Source organism: Candidozyma haemuli, assembly GCF_002926055.2.
Source record: "Candidozyma haemuli strain B11899 chromosome Unknown E_2014730914, whole genome shotgun sequence".
In the NCBI taxonomy this organism is placed as follows: Eukaryota; Fungi; Ascomycota; class Pichiomycetes; order Serinales; family Metschnikowiaceae; genus Candidozyma; species Candidozyma haemuli.
The window spans coordinates 35,177-50,532 of record NW_020289903.1 but is presented as its reverse complement, the minus strand read 5'-3'; the positions used below and the strand labels follow the sequence as shown (position 1 = coordinate 50,532).

At 44.2% G+C, this 15,356-nt stretch overlaps 6 protein-coding genes across 6 annotated transcripts; 2 read left to right on the top strand and 4 right to left on the bottom strand. All coding sequences in view use genetic code 12, as the record gives it.

The window, feature by feature from the left end:
* Positions 1–1,041: 1,041 nt before the first annotated feature.
* CXQ85_003199 (uncharacterized protein) lies at positions 1,042–3,498 on the top strand (the record flags this gene model as incomplete). The annotated part of the gene is made up of 1 exon (XM_025486852.1): positions 1,042–3,498. The coding sequence occupies one exon, from the start codon at positions 1,042–1,044 to the stop codon at positions 3,496–3,498; it is 2,457 nt and encodes an 818-aa protein (XP_025340300.1).
* Positions 3,499–3,745: 247 nt separating this feature from the next.
* CXQ85_003198 (uncharacterized protein) lies at positions 3,746–4,864 on the top strand (the record flags this gene model as incomplete). The annotated part of the gene is made up of 1 exon (XM_025486851.1): positions 3,746–4,864. The coding sequence occupies one exon, from the start codon at positions 3,746–3,748 to the stop codon at positions 4,862–4,864; it is 1,119 nt and encodes a 372-aa protein (XP_025340299.1).
* Positions 4,865–5,027: 163 nt separating this feature from the next.
* Positions 5,028–7,946, bottom strand: SNU114 (U5 snRNP GTPase; the record flags this gene model as incomplete). Its single annotated transcript, XM_025486850.1, has 1 exon — positions 5,028–7,946. The coding sequence occupies one exon, from the start codon at positions 7,944–7,946 to the stop codon at positions 5,028–5,030; it is 2,919 nt and encodes a 972-aa protein (XP_025340298.1).
* A 208-nt stretch (positions 7,947–8,154) lies between these two features.
* Positions 8,155–8,727, bottom strand: RPB4 (DNA-directed RNA polymerase II subunit; the record flags this gene model as incomplete). The annotated part of the gene is made up of 1 exon (XM_025486849.1): positions 8,155–8,727. One exon carries the CDS (start codon positions 8,725–8,727, stop codon positions 8,155–8,157), a length of 573 nt encoding a protein of 190 aa, XP_025340297.1.
* Positions 8,728–8,943: 216 nt separating this feature from the next.
* YAK1 (serine/threonine protein kinase) lies at positions 8,944–11,070 on the bottom strand (the record flags this gene model as incomplete). The annotated part of the gene is made up of 1 exon (XM_025486848.1): positions 8,944–11,070. One exon carries the CDS (start codon positions 11,068–11,070, stop codon positions 8,944–8,946), a length of 2,127 nt encoding a protein of 708 aa, XP_025340296.1.
* A 1,155-nt stretch (positions 11,071–12,225) lies between these two features.
* Positions 12,226–15,225, bottom strand: TPO5 (Tpo5p; the record flags this gene model as incomplete). Its single annotated transcript, XM_025486847.1, has 2 exons — positions 12,226–12,711; positions 13,342–15,225. 2 exons carry the CDS (start codon positions 15,223–15,225, stop codon positions 12,226–12,228), a joined length of 2,370 nt encoding a protein of 789 aa, XP_025340295.1.
* Between the last annotated feature and the right edge of the window lie 131 nt (positions 15,226–15,356).

Sequence of the window (15,356 nt, the reverse complement as noted above, 5' to 3'; positions counted from 1 at the left end):
AAAAAGACCATGGACGTCCATTTCCAGTAACCTGCCCAACAAGCCGGCGTCCCCAGAAACAACAATGTAGAATAAAAAAAACCCCTTCCAGGCCAAACTCCCTATCACCTCTATCCACTTTTCATGGCCTAATGGCTGCAAAGAAAAAAAGCCGCACTTTGTTGTGGAGCCTACCAGTCTACTCTCAGTGGCTAAAATATCCTTTAAGCATTGTGTTATCTCCCTGCAAACACTAAACTTTTCTTTTCAAAATCCCCATACCTTTCTTCCTCCCCATGTTTACAATCATCCCTGTTATCTTTTTCTTCTTCTCCCTCCCTTTTTGTCCCTCCCAGCATGGCGGCCCGTGGGGCGTTTTGCCTTTTTGTGGTTTTTCTTGCCCACGCACCGAGTCTCGTAATTGTCGTTTCTTTGCCTTATTTACATATTCGCAGCCGGCTTTCTTTCTTTACCCCATTCTCTTCCTTCTTCTTGCCATATGTCGCTTCTTCATGCATCCTCTGCTTAACTTATCAGATAAGGCTGGTTTTTAAAAATAAACGCTGTAGCAGTGTAACCGATTTTTGTTTCAACTTGATGGTCCTTCCCACTTTTCGGTGGGCTTTCTCTACTGCCACTTTGTAGCTGGCTCTCAAAAGGCCCTGACCCACTCTCCGCCCTCGCACGACCTCCCGTTTCCCAAGACTCAACTCCCACGAGCTACACCTTACAGAGCGCAAACAATTTTTTGCAACACGACCAATCGCTGTACCGGTTGAAATACACGATCCATCTCGACAAGTCACGTTTGCTGTTTTTGTGGGTGCCATTGCAACAAAAAAATCAAGTTGGATTGATTTCTTCCAAAACCTGATCCTTGTTTTCTTACGGCTCCCAGTACCGTTCTCGCCAACAGATAACCACTGGCGTACTTGTTTGTTTGGCCATACACGTTCCTTGAATAAACCCACCAGCGTCTTTCGAATTTTCACTAGCTGCCGTGGATTACTTTTTTGAATTAGCAGTTTCCCCCTTTTTTTTTATTGTTATCAAAACACCCTCATGTCTGACGCAGAACAAACACCGCTACTGCCTTCAAACAACAATCAGGACAAGGCTGCCAACGAAGAATTGTCCTTGACTGACAACTCAGACAACATTGACAACATTGACAATGCCCTCGGAGACTCAAACCAGGATGATAATTTGGACCCTTCTTTAGATCCCATGTTGGACCCTACTTTGGATGACAACTTGGACGACGGTTTGCAGAACATGACTTCAGAGCCAAATGAGTTCTTCGATATGGATATCGACAGCAAAGACGACCTGCCTGATGGTGATAAACAGCTACAAGAGCTACCCGAAAACACGTCTGAAAACGCGGACGATGCTGTGTTCGATACTGCCGATCTTGAAAACCCCGAGGACGAAAAGTCAGAAGATGTTGAGAATCTAGACAAAGCCAACGAGGATGCCAACATGGATGTTGATAGCCTGGTTAAAGACCTGGAGTCTGCCACGGCTGAGCAGGATGACACCGAGAAAGATGACGCAAAGGATGAAGAGAAGAGCGACGAAAAGGTCGAAGAAAAGGATGACGAGAAGGATGACGAGAAGGAAAAGCCTAAAGAAGATGTTCCGGAGAAGTCGTCTGTGTCACCTTCCGAAACTACACCTATTCCATCTACCGAAACTGACTCTGTTTCGAAGCCTGCCACTGCAACTGACTCGAACACCGAAGGTGACGAGAAGGTTACCGAAAGCCGAAAGAGCGCTCCACGTATAGAAGATGACGAGCCAGAGATCAAGAAAGAGCAGTCTGCTACCGTGGAGAAACATGAAAGTGACTCTGAGGTTGAGGAGGATGTCTTTGATCAAAAGTTGGGCGACTCTAGTGGTTTAGACACGGATGACAAGTCTCGTATTCGTCAGACCCATGCCATAATAATTCCATCATATGCGTCATGGTTCAACATGAAGAAGATTCATCAAATTGAGCGTGATTCATTGCCTGAATTTTTCAACACGTCACATCCATCGAAATCTCCCAAAATCTACGCCAATTACAGAAACTTCATGATTAACGTTTACCGGTTAAACCCCAACGAATACTTGACATTGACCTCCTGTCGCCGCAATTTGGTCGGTGATGTTGGCACAATAATGAGAGTCCATCGTTTCCTCACAAAATGGGGACTTATAAACTATCAGGTGAACCCTCAACTCAAACCTGCCTATGCTTTAGAAAAGTTACCGAACGGATCCCTGGTCGGATTACCATACACCGGCGACTTTCATGTACAATACGACACCCCTAGAGGTTTATTCCCCTTTGATACTTTCAAGGTGAACACTGAAAATGTGAACGCGGAGAAACTTAAAGCTCTTCTTGGGTCAGAAAAAGGTATTAATGGCTCTTCAGATCATGCAGAATCGCAAAACGATGATTTGGGCCTCGATATCGAACCATCTCAGAAGAAGCGCAAGATTGAAACTGCTGTTGACGACAATTGGTCTACTGAAGAACTTTCACTGCTCGTTCTTGGTATCAAAGAGCACAGAAATGACTGGTACAAGATCGCCAAAAAAGTCGGAAATGACAAAACTCCTCAGGAATGTATTCTCAAGTTCCTTGGTATGCCGTTGGAGGACAGGTTCAATGCCCTTGACTCCAAGGATGACAGCATTATAAAATACGCAGCAAACTTCCCAGTTTCATCCACTGATAATCCAGTTATTGGAAACCTTGTCTTCATGACGAATCTTGTTGATTCCGATGTGGTGAGAGCAGCTACTAAGCGTGCTTCGGATAAATTGGACGAAAAATTCTTTGAAAGAATTGAGAAAACGCAATCGGTCTCTGGAAAAGAAGGATCTGACGAAAAGAAAGAAAGCACTGAGTCCAATGGCTCGGCCAACCCCGAATCGATCGATCCTGCGCTCGAGGACGACTTAAAACAAGTATTCAACACTTCTGAATCAAGTGAAAACATCAAGGATGCTGCAGCTGGTGTCTTGGGCACTGTCGGTGGCCGCAGTCATTTGTTTGCCAATTACGAGGAGAGAGAAATGCAAAGGTTGACTTCAAGTATTCTTAATAACGAACTTACCAAACTTGATGTGAAGATGAATAAGGTCAATGAACTCGAAAAGATTTTCCAGAGAGAGAGATCCAACTTGTCTCGTCTCCAAAATGAGATTTTCTGCGATAGGCTTGCATTGACCAGATCAACGGTAAGCATTTCAAAGAAACTCAATGACGCTCTTGAACTTCTCAAATCCTCGAAAGAAGGAGAGGCCACTCCTGGTGATAAGGTGCAGAATATCGAAAGCATTATCAAGGAAGCTCAGTCATTGCTTTACAAGCCTACTGTGCTGGCATTCGACGACAAAGACTCTAAACAAGAGTCACAATCCAGATCTGAAGATACCGATGCCAAGACACAGAACTCCGAATCCACAGTCAAGCCCTTGTCCATAGAGACTCCTCAATCTTTCAAGGTATGGGTACCATAAAGTAACCATCACCTCAATTTCGATTTCAAAAGAATAATTAAAGGAAGATCCGAGCTTTAGAACATCAATTCCATTGCTCGCTTCAACTTAGTGTACTATTAGCTTTATATATACAATGAGCATACTTCATTTCGCACCCACATAACCATGCAGTAACTTTGCTACATAACCCAAACATCATCCTCTTTTCCCTATCCATCAAAGTGGTAAGTACTTTTGTATAATTTATTAACCCTCAAGGTATCCAATGGCGACGAAGAATGAACACGAGGAAACAACTGGCCTTTTGAGTGACTTGGAAGACTCGGAACAGCAAGACCTATCCACAAACCTCCCCCACTTGGACACGAAACATGAGTTTCTCGAAGAGAAGATCACAGATGCTAACTTGGATATTGATGACGAAGAAGTTCCTGCTACATCCGAAGAACTTACTCGACAAGCGGTGGTGCTGGCTGAACAAGCTATTCAAGACTTGCAAGATGAACAAGGTGCTGAGAATGAATGGAATGACAACGATAAGCCTGAAGACTCAATTGGTGATATAGCCGGCTCTCTTGATGATGTTTCTGATGCAGACCCTGACCTAAATGATAATGAACCCATTGTTCCAGAGAATGAAGAAGAGGGCTTTGCGCTGGATGAACCACAGAGTGACTTTGAAGAGGACTCTCAGGATCTACAGCACGTCTCTGGTGAGCAATATGACGACGAGCGGGATGCGGAAAGTTCTGGAGACGATATTGAGCTTCTTGGGTCTAGGCAGGTATCAGTAGTTGAGATTGATAGCGAGGACGAAATTGAAAATCTTGAAGAAAGCGAGACGTTTGGAACGGAGTCGAGGGTGGACGATTCTACCGCTGTGACTGACACTACTAATGGCATACAGTCTTTCAGTCTACCCACTATAGTAACAACTGGGAAGAAGGAGTACCTATTAGTGCCTCATCCTAGCTTCGACAAGAGTCTGTCTAACCTTCCGAGCCTATTTGCAGGCGAGGAGCTTTCGCTGACAATTCTACTTGGGGAATTCATGTCAAAACTTCTGGAAACGGAGGCTTATTGGGAATTGAATCCTGAGCTAAATGACGATTTCTTGAAGTTAACGTTCAATGATATCTTTACAGTCTCTTCAAGCGACCATCGAGCGGATCATTTGTCACTCACAGAAGTGGTTAGCAATGTCCAGCACTTCAAAAACAGACACAATGACGAGGATTCACCTGTTGTTATAAGGCTAAGCTATGATGAAAGTCCAGTCGCTGTATATGAACGCCTCCTACAGACTCTTGATGGCCAGTCAGATTCACCGCTTGTGGAACCAGAAAGTGATCAGATTGCTAAGAAGAGAAGATACTCTTCATAATCTCTTCAATTGTCTCTCAAAAGGCACAGTGGATTACTCGTGTTGGCTTTTTTTTTTTTTTTTTTTTTTTATTATTAAATTCTATAATCATTTATTCATGCAAAATTTATCATCTAGATATACCGGCTAGTCATACCCAACCGAATTCTGTATTTTTCAAACATTAATCGATAATGCCGCTTTCTCTCAAGCGAGAGTAAAGACTTGGATCGATGTACTTTTGCAAGTTGGGCTCCCCACTTAACCCCTTTCTTCTTCTGGTCTTCATAACGAAGTCCCGTGCCATTGATTCGTGTGGAACTGGTTTCAATGAAGGCAAAGGAACTGTCTTATCAAGAGGGTCGCCCGGTACTGCTTTCCATCGGTTGAATTCTACCAAGCACATGGCCTGACCCTGTGTCTGTAGCCTCATGTCAGTATCAAGGCCAACGGAATCGACAACTGGAACGAATCCCTCAAGTTCATATAGTTGTGTGGCAGGAATGGATGTTTCAGATACGATCCAGCCTCTCCTTTTGTCAAGGATAAGGTGAGCAGCCTGGATACTTCTAGCGTTACACATGATATTCACACGGTATACTGGCTCAAGCAAACGAGGTGCAGATGTGAGCAATCCCGTATGGACAGCGTTCCTTGTCATTGTAACTGTCTGAGCCCCATGGTTACGGATATCCGAACTTCCGAGGACGGCGTCAAGGATCTTGAACTTTGTGTTTCTAATGGGTTCGTCACATAATGGACCTTCCTCTATACCCAAACGAAAGCCTGTTGTGATGAAATCTTTGTACGATGCTAAAAGAGCCTTATCTGTCTCGCCTTCGATAGTGTCATCGAGAAGCATTGATGGCAGTTGCATATCTTGCGGCCCTAACACCCACAAAGATCTCGCAGCTAACGAGTCCCACCCATAGTCATTTCGAAGCACTTTGGCTAGGTTTCGCTGTGGCTGGGATAAGTCTATCACTCCATTCTCAAGTGACCTACTAAGACGTTTGTCAGCGACAGGTTCAGCGGTGATAGAAATGAAGGTCTTCTTAGATGGTCCATAGGTGGAAAGCTTTGTAGCGGATCTTTCCGAGCATGACTCGCCAAATTTTACCATTGGGTCACTGACTTTGATTGAAAGATACTCTCCTGAAGAGTTCCTGAGATCATGAAGGAAGCAGTCTAAGTAAAGCTCACCTGGAGCTAATATTACATGCTCACCGCTATCCTCGAGTTTAACTATTGCTGAGGAGTAGCATTGGCTCATGCTTCTTAAACCTTCGACGAGTCGTGGCAAATCTGATGGGTTCTCTGGTTCCACTGCGACTTTAAACACTGAGTGCTCGCCAAAGCTCGTTCTGTGGAAAGCTTTCACTAATTCTGGCAGAAGACCTGAGCTGAACAATGATGCAGATTTGGCAATTGATGAATCACTCGTGGTGATGTATGCAAACATTCCAGCTCCTACGCCATCTGTGCTTATTCTATACCTTCCAGCTGGTATCAGAACCTTCTTCACAGTGAGCTTTTGTACATCTTCAGCAAGATCGCTATTGAGCACCTTGAGGGTATCGCCAGCCTTGATAGAGCCCTTAAGCACTTTGACGAGTAAAGATTTAGTCTTATAGTCTGACGAAAATGAAAGCTTGATGGCCTCAGCGACGGTCTCTGTGGAGGGAACTTCCGAAATCATTGGGTATTTGGGATGTGCGCCTGAGGGAACCAGGACGGTGTTTGCAATCAGGCTCACAAGACCCTTGGAAGATCCGAAAATACTCCCAAGTACGAAGCGCACGAGTTCTTGTGGGTCCTTCTCTAGGTGTGACTTCTGAAGCTTTATACCAAAGTTTTCCCATAATAGTTTTGGAACTTGCTTGCTTTTACTATCAGTAGTGATAGCATGAGTTATGAGCTTGTAAAGTGGCTCCAAAATAAACAGCTCGAAGGATCTCTTCCCAAGTTTCTTGTCCTTTGTGAACTTTCGAGTATCCTGGTTGTAATAAATATCGCCCCAAAATAAAGCTTCAAACTTATCGTGGACTATGCTTCCATAAGCCAGAAGTTCAGTAGCATATAGGTTAATGAATGACTTGAGCGTGAATGAAAACAGGAAATTATTGGACGAGAACACGACATTATCCTCCAAAGGGCTTATGAGCTTCTTGTGGGTATACAACAGGGCAAACTCGTTGTGATGAATGCAAGCGTTTATGTCGTCAAGAATGAAGCGAATCTTCAAATAGAAGTCTGAGGTGGGTAAGCGTTGTTCTATGATCAAGCGATCGACCTTATTAAGAACGACGACTATAGGCAAGTTTCTCTTGACAATTGAAGTGATATAACGCTTATCGCGCCTTGTAAGGCCTTCAGTTACATCAAGAACCAAAAGAGCTCCATCAGCAGCGTCAAGCATTGCTTGAGTCTCGTCATCGAAATCTGGATGACCAGGGCAATCTAGTATATTGAGGACGTGTGATTTGTCTCGACTGTCCTGCAATAGAAGGGTCATTTGATGTGAGAAGATTGACATTCCCCTTCCACGTTCAAGGACATGTGTATCAAGGAAGCGTAATGGTTTGAAGTCTTGCGAGTCCCTCTTCGAAGTGGTTAAACTTGGATGGGTCTCTAAGACAAGAGTATCCACCAAACTTGTCTTACCCGTATGCAAATTGCCCACCACAGCAACATTACGGATTCTTTCAGGAAGCCGTTCCGCAAGCTGAAGCATGTACTCGCGTGAATAAGTCGTTGGCGGTAGGTCTTCTTCTGCTTCAGCCTTGAACTCCACATGTAACTTGGTCTCAGCTGCAGCTCTGATGACAGGCTGGTCCTCGGGAACTTGAGCCAGGTCTACCACAATTGTTTCAGCGCCTGCAAATCTCAGGGGTACACCAGTATGTATCAAAGCTTGTTGTGATGTATCTTCATGGATGCCCTCAACATCCTCATCTTCATCTCCATCTCCATCTTCATTCACAGGGACCTCTTCGAGCTCATCAGGTTCTCCAACTTCAGAACCAGAAACAGAGTCTGCGTCAGAGTCATTTGGATCACCTATGAAATTACCAAACTCATCGTATAAGTCGTCGTCATCCATGTTGGAGATTGATATGAGGTTGGTTGTGATGATATTCCTACATCAAGTGCGATGGACTGAAGGGCCGCATATGCACTTTCCACTAGTATTACAATATGTTTACTTAATTGATTTAATATTTGCTAATGTTACAATAGAGCTATTATCTTCTTTTTTTATCTTGTTTTTCTCAAAAATGCTCAGCTTTCTTCGCATTTACGAATGCGACTTATGACAAGGTCTGGTACTTTCTCAACTCAGTCAAGAGGGTCTTGAGTTGAACATCAGAAACTTTGTTGGCCAAACTAGGGATCAAAGACTTGGCTTCCTCGGCGTCCTCACATTCTAAGTTACCCAACTGTGCCAATTCAAATGGGTGTAGAGGCTCCGATGCTTGGCTATTGAAATCGTTCAAGAGCTTCTCAACCGTCTCGGTGGAGAAAGAGTTCTTGAATCTGGTAAAAGTGGAAAGATAGTTCAATGTCTTATGGGTGACTTCGTTCGAGTTTGGTCCTGCGAGCTCTATGTTTGCAATCTCATCCTCTCTTTCGTTTTCCTCGTCTTCTTCCTCATACTGTCTAGCCTCTTGTTTGCTTTTTCTCTCCTTTAATGCAGCTCTGATTAGAAGTCTAGCTTCAGATAAATTTAGAGCTATAAGCTGTTCTTGGTCTCCTGTATTGGTAATCTGTGTGAGCTGGAACTCTGGCCCTAGCTTCAACAAAGAGGCATTTTCTTCATCATCGATGTTCTGGGTCCGTGGCTTTCTCCTACGGACTCCAAGGGCACTTGTACTGACATTCATGTTGTGAATAAAAAGTTAGTATTGACTGATCCACCCTCGGCAAGTTCTTTCCAACGATTTGTGGAGGTCGCTGGTTAATGTGTTTCGTGAGACTTTTCACGTCTATATTGAGTTTTTCGTGCGCGCACGACATTAGTCTACCTATCTATCTACATTTTGCAACCATTTCAATATGCGCATTTTAAATGACGTTGGTTTCTGCATTGGCTAAATTGTCTATACCATAGCTGAAGGATTAGGTGAGTCAAGAGGAATGTTCTTTGGGGGTGCCGACGTGTCACTCACAAAAGGATGCTTCAACGCCTCTTGTGGGGTCAACCGCTCAAGCGGGTTGAAATTAAGCACCTTGCCCAAAAAATCGACAAGCAAGTGCCTATCATGCATTTCTTTGTCCACCATTGATTGAGTCATTTTTCTCGATGGCATTTTGTAGTTGACGATTATGTCTTTTAATAAGCGGTCATTGAAGTACTCCTTGTTCGGCTGTTCAGATTTGCGAACTTCATCTTTGCCCTTTGTCGTCCTCAAAAATTCAAGATAGTCTTCGTGAGATTTGAGACGATAGCTAGGCTTTCCGTTGGCCTCTGAGGATGGTAGCTTTTCAAAATAATTCATGGCATTGCGTCCGACCTCAATCATATGTCTTGGAGGGTTTCCCAACATATCAACTATTTTCCATATCTGGTTGTATTCAGAGGAACCAGGGAACATAGGTAAGCCAAGGAATAGTTCACCGACTATGCAGCCAAGTGACCACATGTCAATCGATTCAGTGTAAGGTAGGCCCAAGATTACCTCCGGCGACCTATAGAATCTCAGCTGAATGTACGAGTAGATCGTTTGCCTTGTAAAACATGCACTTCCAAAATCAATCACCTTAATATCTGGCTTATCAGGTTGGCACAAGAGAATATTCTCAGGCTTCATATCGCAATGTATTATTTGAAGATTCTTCAACTGAGCACATGCCTCGAGCAACTGCCGTGTAAATGACTTGACGAGCTTCATATTAAGTCCATTAAACTGGTTCTGTTTTATAAGCTCATATAAATTGGATGCTAAAATTTCGAATACCAAACAAAGATGCTCTTTGTGCATAAACGTATCGAGAAGGGAAATGAATGTAGTGCTTGAACTATTCTGGTTGAGAAACTCCAAGAGCTTGACTTCGGATAGCGATTGGTTGAGATAGGCCGGTTTCGATTTGATCACCTTCACCGCTACTACCGATTGGTTAGAAAGATTCTGACACTTCACCACTTGTCCAAATGTGCCGGATCCAAGAAGATCAAGAACAACGTACTTCCTGCCTTCTTCCGTACCTAACATATCATTGACGTAAAGGATATAATCGGAATCCACATTATCGTAACCGTTATTGAATTTCGGCTCCAGAGGCTTTGTGAGAACACGCTTAGGGTTGGAGGTTTTTGAGTAACGAAACTTCTGTGGCTGGCACATAGAATATGATTCGGTCAAGTAGACTGAAAGCGCATTCACTGGAGATATATGAATCGAATTGATCGATCTTCTTCTATATTTTGGCTGGTGATGGACCTTAGGCTTGAGGTCGCTCTTAGACCGCACCTTCATTATCTTCGGAGTAGACTTGACAGGAGGAGGAGCAGGAACACCCATAAATGGTGCAGTAGGTGGCACATTGACACCACTAAAGTACCGAGATTGTAATGGAGTTCGTTGATAAGAATTTGCTCCTGCCGCTACGGAAGAGCGGCGAGCCGAGTTGTATGGAATTGACGGAGCGAACTGGAGTGGATTCTGAGCGGTGTTCGGTGGATAAAGATGACTATTAGCTGCAGAAGCATTTGCTTGAAGATTCAACGCGTTACCGTAAGGATTGAACAACGGCCCGTCCACGGCGGCGGACATTCTTCTATCGGGCATGTGGTGAAGCAGAACCTCCTGATTGGTGTAATAATGGTTAAAGGGATTGTCTGCCCGCAGAGGAGGATAAAACACAGGCTGTTGTGAGTTTTGTTGCAGAGCAGCATTCTCGTACGTTGTTTGGAGCTGGTTAGCAAACGGCTGTTTCTTCTGTTGAAGCAACGAAAGCTGCGGCAGATGTTGAGGCAGATGGTTCATGCCAGTACCCATCTGTTGCTGTCCAAGCAGCGGAGCCATCTGCTGACCTGGCGAGTACCAAGGGTTTCTGAACCCCGGCGGCTGGTCGGAGTCAGGTGGAACCGGCGCCATGGATGCATTATGAGAGTTTGGAGTGGTGGATGTGGATGCGTTCATGCTTGCAGACTTCAACGTTTCAGCAGAGTTGTTCAGCCAGGACTCCGAAGCAGATTGTCTGGAGTGGGGGTAGTTGAAGGACATTTAAAGGAGGTGAAACTAGGCCTGGCACGCAACTACCAGGTGATTCAGGGTCTGGGGAAAGGGAGGTGAGGGGAAAGCAATGGGTGAAATTTGGATGTGGAAGATCAGGATGGACGAGTGAGACCGGTGGTTGGGTGCTATTCCCTTATATATGCTAAGGATCCCAGGTCGTGCAACAGGGAGTGTGCTGGAATGACTAGAACGAACTAGGAGGTAATATGGAGCGTAGTGCATAAGCCAGAGGTTGATAGTATGGTCTGGTGTTTCCCGAGTGGGCGACCTGTGCAGGAAGGGGACGGTGGTAATACTTAACCCACGCCTTTATCTGGGTGCGAATGGAGAGGCGTATTTGGGTGCAAAAGGCACTGTGGTGGCTTTCGGTGGCGAAAGAGGATTCTGATGTACTACAAGAAATTCAAGGGGTGTTTGAGTTTCTGTTTTGTTTGACTTTGTCATGTTTTTTTTTTTGGGGGGAATGTGGCCGGACGCGGTGGGCAGTTCGGGCTAACCCACTCTGCAACGGAAAAATGGCGCTTGTCAGAGATATACTAGATAAAACACAAGATATGCTTTTCGGTGTTTATGGAGCGGGTTAAGGATATTTGTTGGAGTTTTTCATACTCCTGATGTTCTCCTCATTCAGATCTCTCGGGAGTTTAAGCTGCTAAAAAATTGTAAGATCTACCTTCTCGAGGTGACGTCAGTATAGGGTGGAGGTGGCTTTCGTCTCCTTTTGTGTTCTAAGGTAATAAAGATGGATAAGGGTATTATCAAGACTTCTAATTATGGCTGTCTGAGTTATAGGAGACAGCGATAAGCGGTGACATAACCAGTACCATTTGGTCGGACCATTTTACCCTCCTCTAATGCCGCTGATTAGCTACTTCTGAGCACCGTACAGTTGGGTTCATGTTCAACTTCAAAGGAACCGGCAAATTGGTATGGATCAAGAGCAATAGGTCGAGTTTGCCTTTCTGTTTTCCTCTCCTCCCGGAACCTAAGTCAAGCAAGCCCCGTAACCCCTCCAGTATCTCTCCCTTGCCACCACTCTAACAAGCATGTCCTACCCATAGTAGCTCTCTTTATACTTTTATTTGTATATATACAAGATTCCAGCTTGCCTGGCCCATTCATTAAACTTGTCATTACTCTTCCTCAAGCAGCCATGGGCTCCTCGCCGTAAACAGGCGCCATATTTGGCTGAGCCATAGCTCTCTGCAACATCATACCAGCACCCTCGATAATACCCAAGAAACAGGCACAGGTGATGGCAGAGTTTCTGGTGGCCTTCCAGCCACCTCTGATGGCCAAAGCACCACCGGTAAAGAAACCAGCGATGATGGCGTTCCATGCATCTTCCTTCTTTCTGGCACCCTTGACAGCACAGTCAAAAGTCGAGAAAAGACCACCCCAAACACCGAAGTTACCACCAACAACAGGAGCTCTGGTCCTACTGGCAGTGAATGCACCGTATGCTCTTTCGCCGTATGGCGAGTTACGGAAACCCTTGATTCCGTGCCAGATCAAGCCACCGAATGCACCCATGGCGAAGGCACCTCCGAAATCGCTTACGATAACGATCGGGCATGGATCTCTCGTGTGATCAGCAGACATGGTTTTTGTAAGTCTATAACTAGTCTTCTGGTTTCGGGTTAGTGAATTTTCAGGACGTTTTTTTCGGTCTCAACTTTTCACTTCATGCAGGTGACACTGTGACTCCATACCATCAAACCGATGCAAATGGTTGCTAGAACAAGATGGAACTTTTAGAAAAATACATATATCAAATAAGACAAATAGTAATATCGCCAATTATGGAATTTTTCACCTTCTGACTATTAAGCAGCCTCATCAAGTTTCTATTGGGGAGTTTGAAGGTGACATGGATAGAAGCTTCTGTCATCTTAGAAGATGCAGTATTGAAGAAGCATCACGGAGCTTGACTTAACCAGAGGGAGCAAAACTACCGGAATACGAAAGCGAAGTAGGTGATAATCAAATCGTATCATTACCTTGCTTATTTCATTACTTCAGCGGTTGAATATACCTTATTGTGCTGTCTGTGGAGCCTTGAATATGCTTCTTGAACAGCACCAACGCCTAAACTGAAGACCACTAAGCTTTGACTACATTTATCCTTGTTCATAGACGAAGTAGTGTCGTAGAAAGCTTCTTTCGTTGATTTACAAAAGTTTAGTGAAATTGCTGTTTTTATAATTGTGTTCAAAATCTACAGTATTTGTGTATTTTCGAAATTCGCAGCCAAAATACAGATATATCGCTAAGATGCGTACGCAACGTAATGTTAAAATCTATGTATCTATTAGTGTTCGGTCCGAGAAATATCGAAAAGTAATTCTTTTGATCCTCCTCAACACCGTCTATAACGAAATCTTTGTTCGCTGTTTCTGAGCTCTTCAGGTCGGATTGTTTCATCATCCCTGAGTCTGCTGAATGTGATTCATATGAGGCCAGCTCATTTTTGCCTATATCTTCTTCCTCGATATCCTCAATAACGAAATTCTGCGAGCTTCCTGGTTTTCTCATCGATTCAAGCTCGAAATATTCTGTGTCAATCACAGGGCCAGTGAAAACCTTGCTTCCCCATGTCTTGTAGCCAATAGCTGCCAACGAAGCCAAACATACGAGAACAGCAAAGGCGTAGTTCATATTATACCACGATATGTCTTTAACAACTGGTGGCATGCAAAGAATGAAGAACAGTAGGAATACCCAGAATACAGAGATTCCGTTGACAATCCATCCGAATGCTCGTAGCCTGAACGCTGCACCCTTAATCTTTCTTCTTTTGTTCAACATTAAGCAAAGGATAGGGATTCCATTGGCTAATGCCAATGAAACAACTGAAGCACCCATGAACGCATTAAACGCAGATGGGGACACAAGTGCCAAAAGCGAAAAGACGCCGCATACACCCATCGACAAGAAAAGAGCATTCTTAGGCACGATCGTATCTTCCACTGAACCAACTTCTGTCCATATGGCCTTAAACGGTAAACCTCCATCTCTGGCAAATGCATATGTGGATCTAGAAGCGGTTGTGATGGAACCAATAGCCTGAAACAACACTGTTCCCACAAGAAGAAGAATCAACAAAAACGAAACAACATAGGACTGTGTAGCAGTCTTGAAGATCAAATCGATAGGCATGATTTCAGGCGTATCGTCAAGTAAAACGGTGAGCGCAGGCAAGATGACAAGAATAGGAACAATGAACATCAAACCTTGCAATACAGCCATGCAGATGGCACTAACAGCACCACGGGGCATATTACGCTCAGGGTTCTTCACCTCATCAGTCATGGAGAACAACATACCGTAACCAGTAAGCGTAAACGAAGAACTTTGAAGTCCAACCATGAATGCAATGGGGTCTGGCCATCCAGACCGGGAGTTATCGAAATTTGTAAGTGTATGGGAAGCCGAGTTTGTTCTTTTGGAGAAAATAAGAAGAAAGACGTCAATGAGGACGACAGTACCGATGGACCAGATGATGCACATCTTATTAATGTGGTCCAAGTAGCCAGAAAACTTGAAGTTGACAAAACCAACAAATGTAAGAATGATGAAGTAAACGCTGAGGACGTAGAGAGTATCCTCTTTATAGTACACATCCTTAAGACCAAAAATGGAAAGGATAAACTGGGAACCTGAAAACATGATGCTGACAGCATATGTCCAGTTGCCAATAAGAAGAAACCAACCAGTGAACCATGAGCTGACAGAAGAGTACTTCTCATTACTCAAAATGGCACTGAAATGGTAAACACCACCCGAAGTAGGATACTTGGAAATGATCTCACTAAGACTCAAGACAACACATATACTGAAGAAACCCACAACGAGCCACCCATAGAGCATGGTGACGTTACCACCATCCACCAACAGGATCCACAACGTGGATGATAAGCCAAAAGGCACACCAACCAAAGTAAACCCAAGGCCTATGATGGAAAGCACCGTAAGCTTTCTTTCAAGCTGCTGCTTATATGTGAAGTGCTCCACATGCTCTTCCTCATTATAGTCATCGTGGAGTAAGTGGCTGACAAAATTGGCTGGGGCCGAGTCACGGATGAGATTAAACCCACTTTCATAGTATGACGGTGGCTGGGGAAGGTTCACGTCGGTCGACATGGCAAAAGGGAAGGTACGAGACCAACTAAGGAAGAAGTAGTGAGGAAAAAGCTTCTAACTACTTGTGTGAAATTTGACTGCCAAGTTACCGAGAGAAGAGCTTGCTTGAGCAGAAATGCGATTAATCGGTT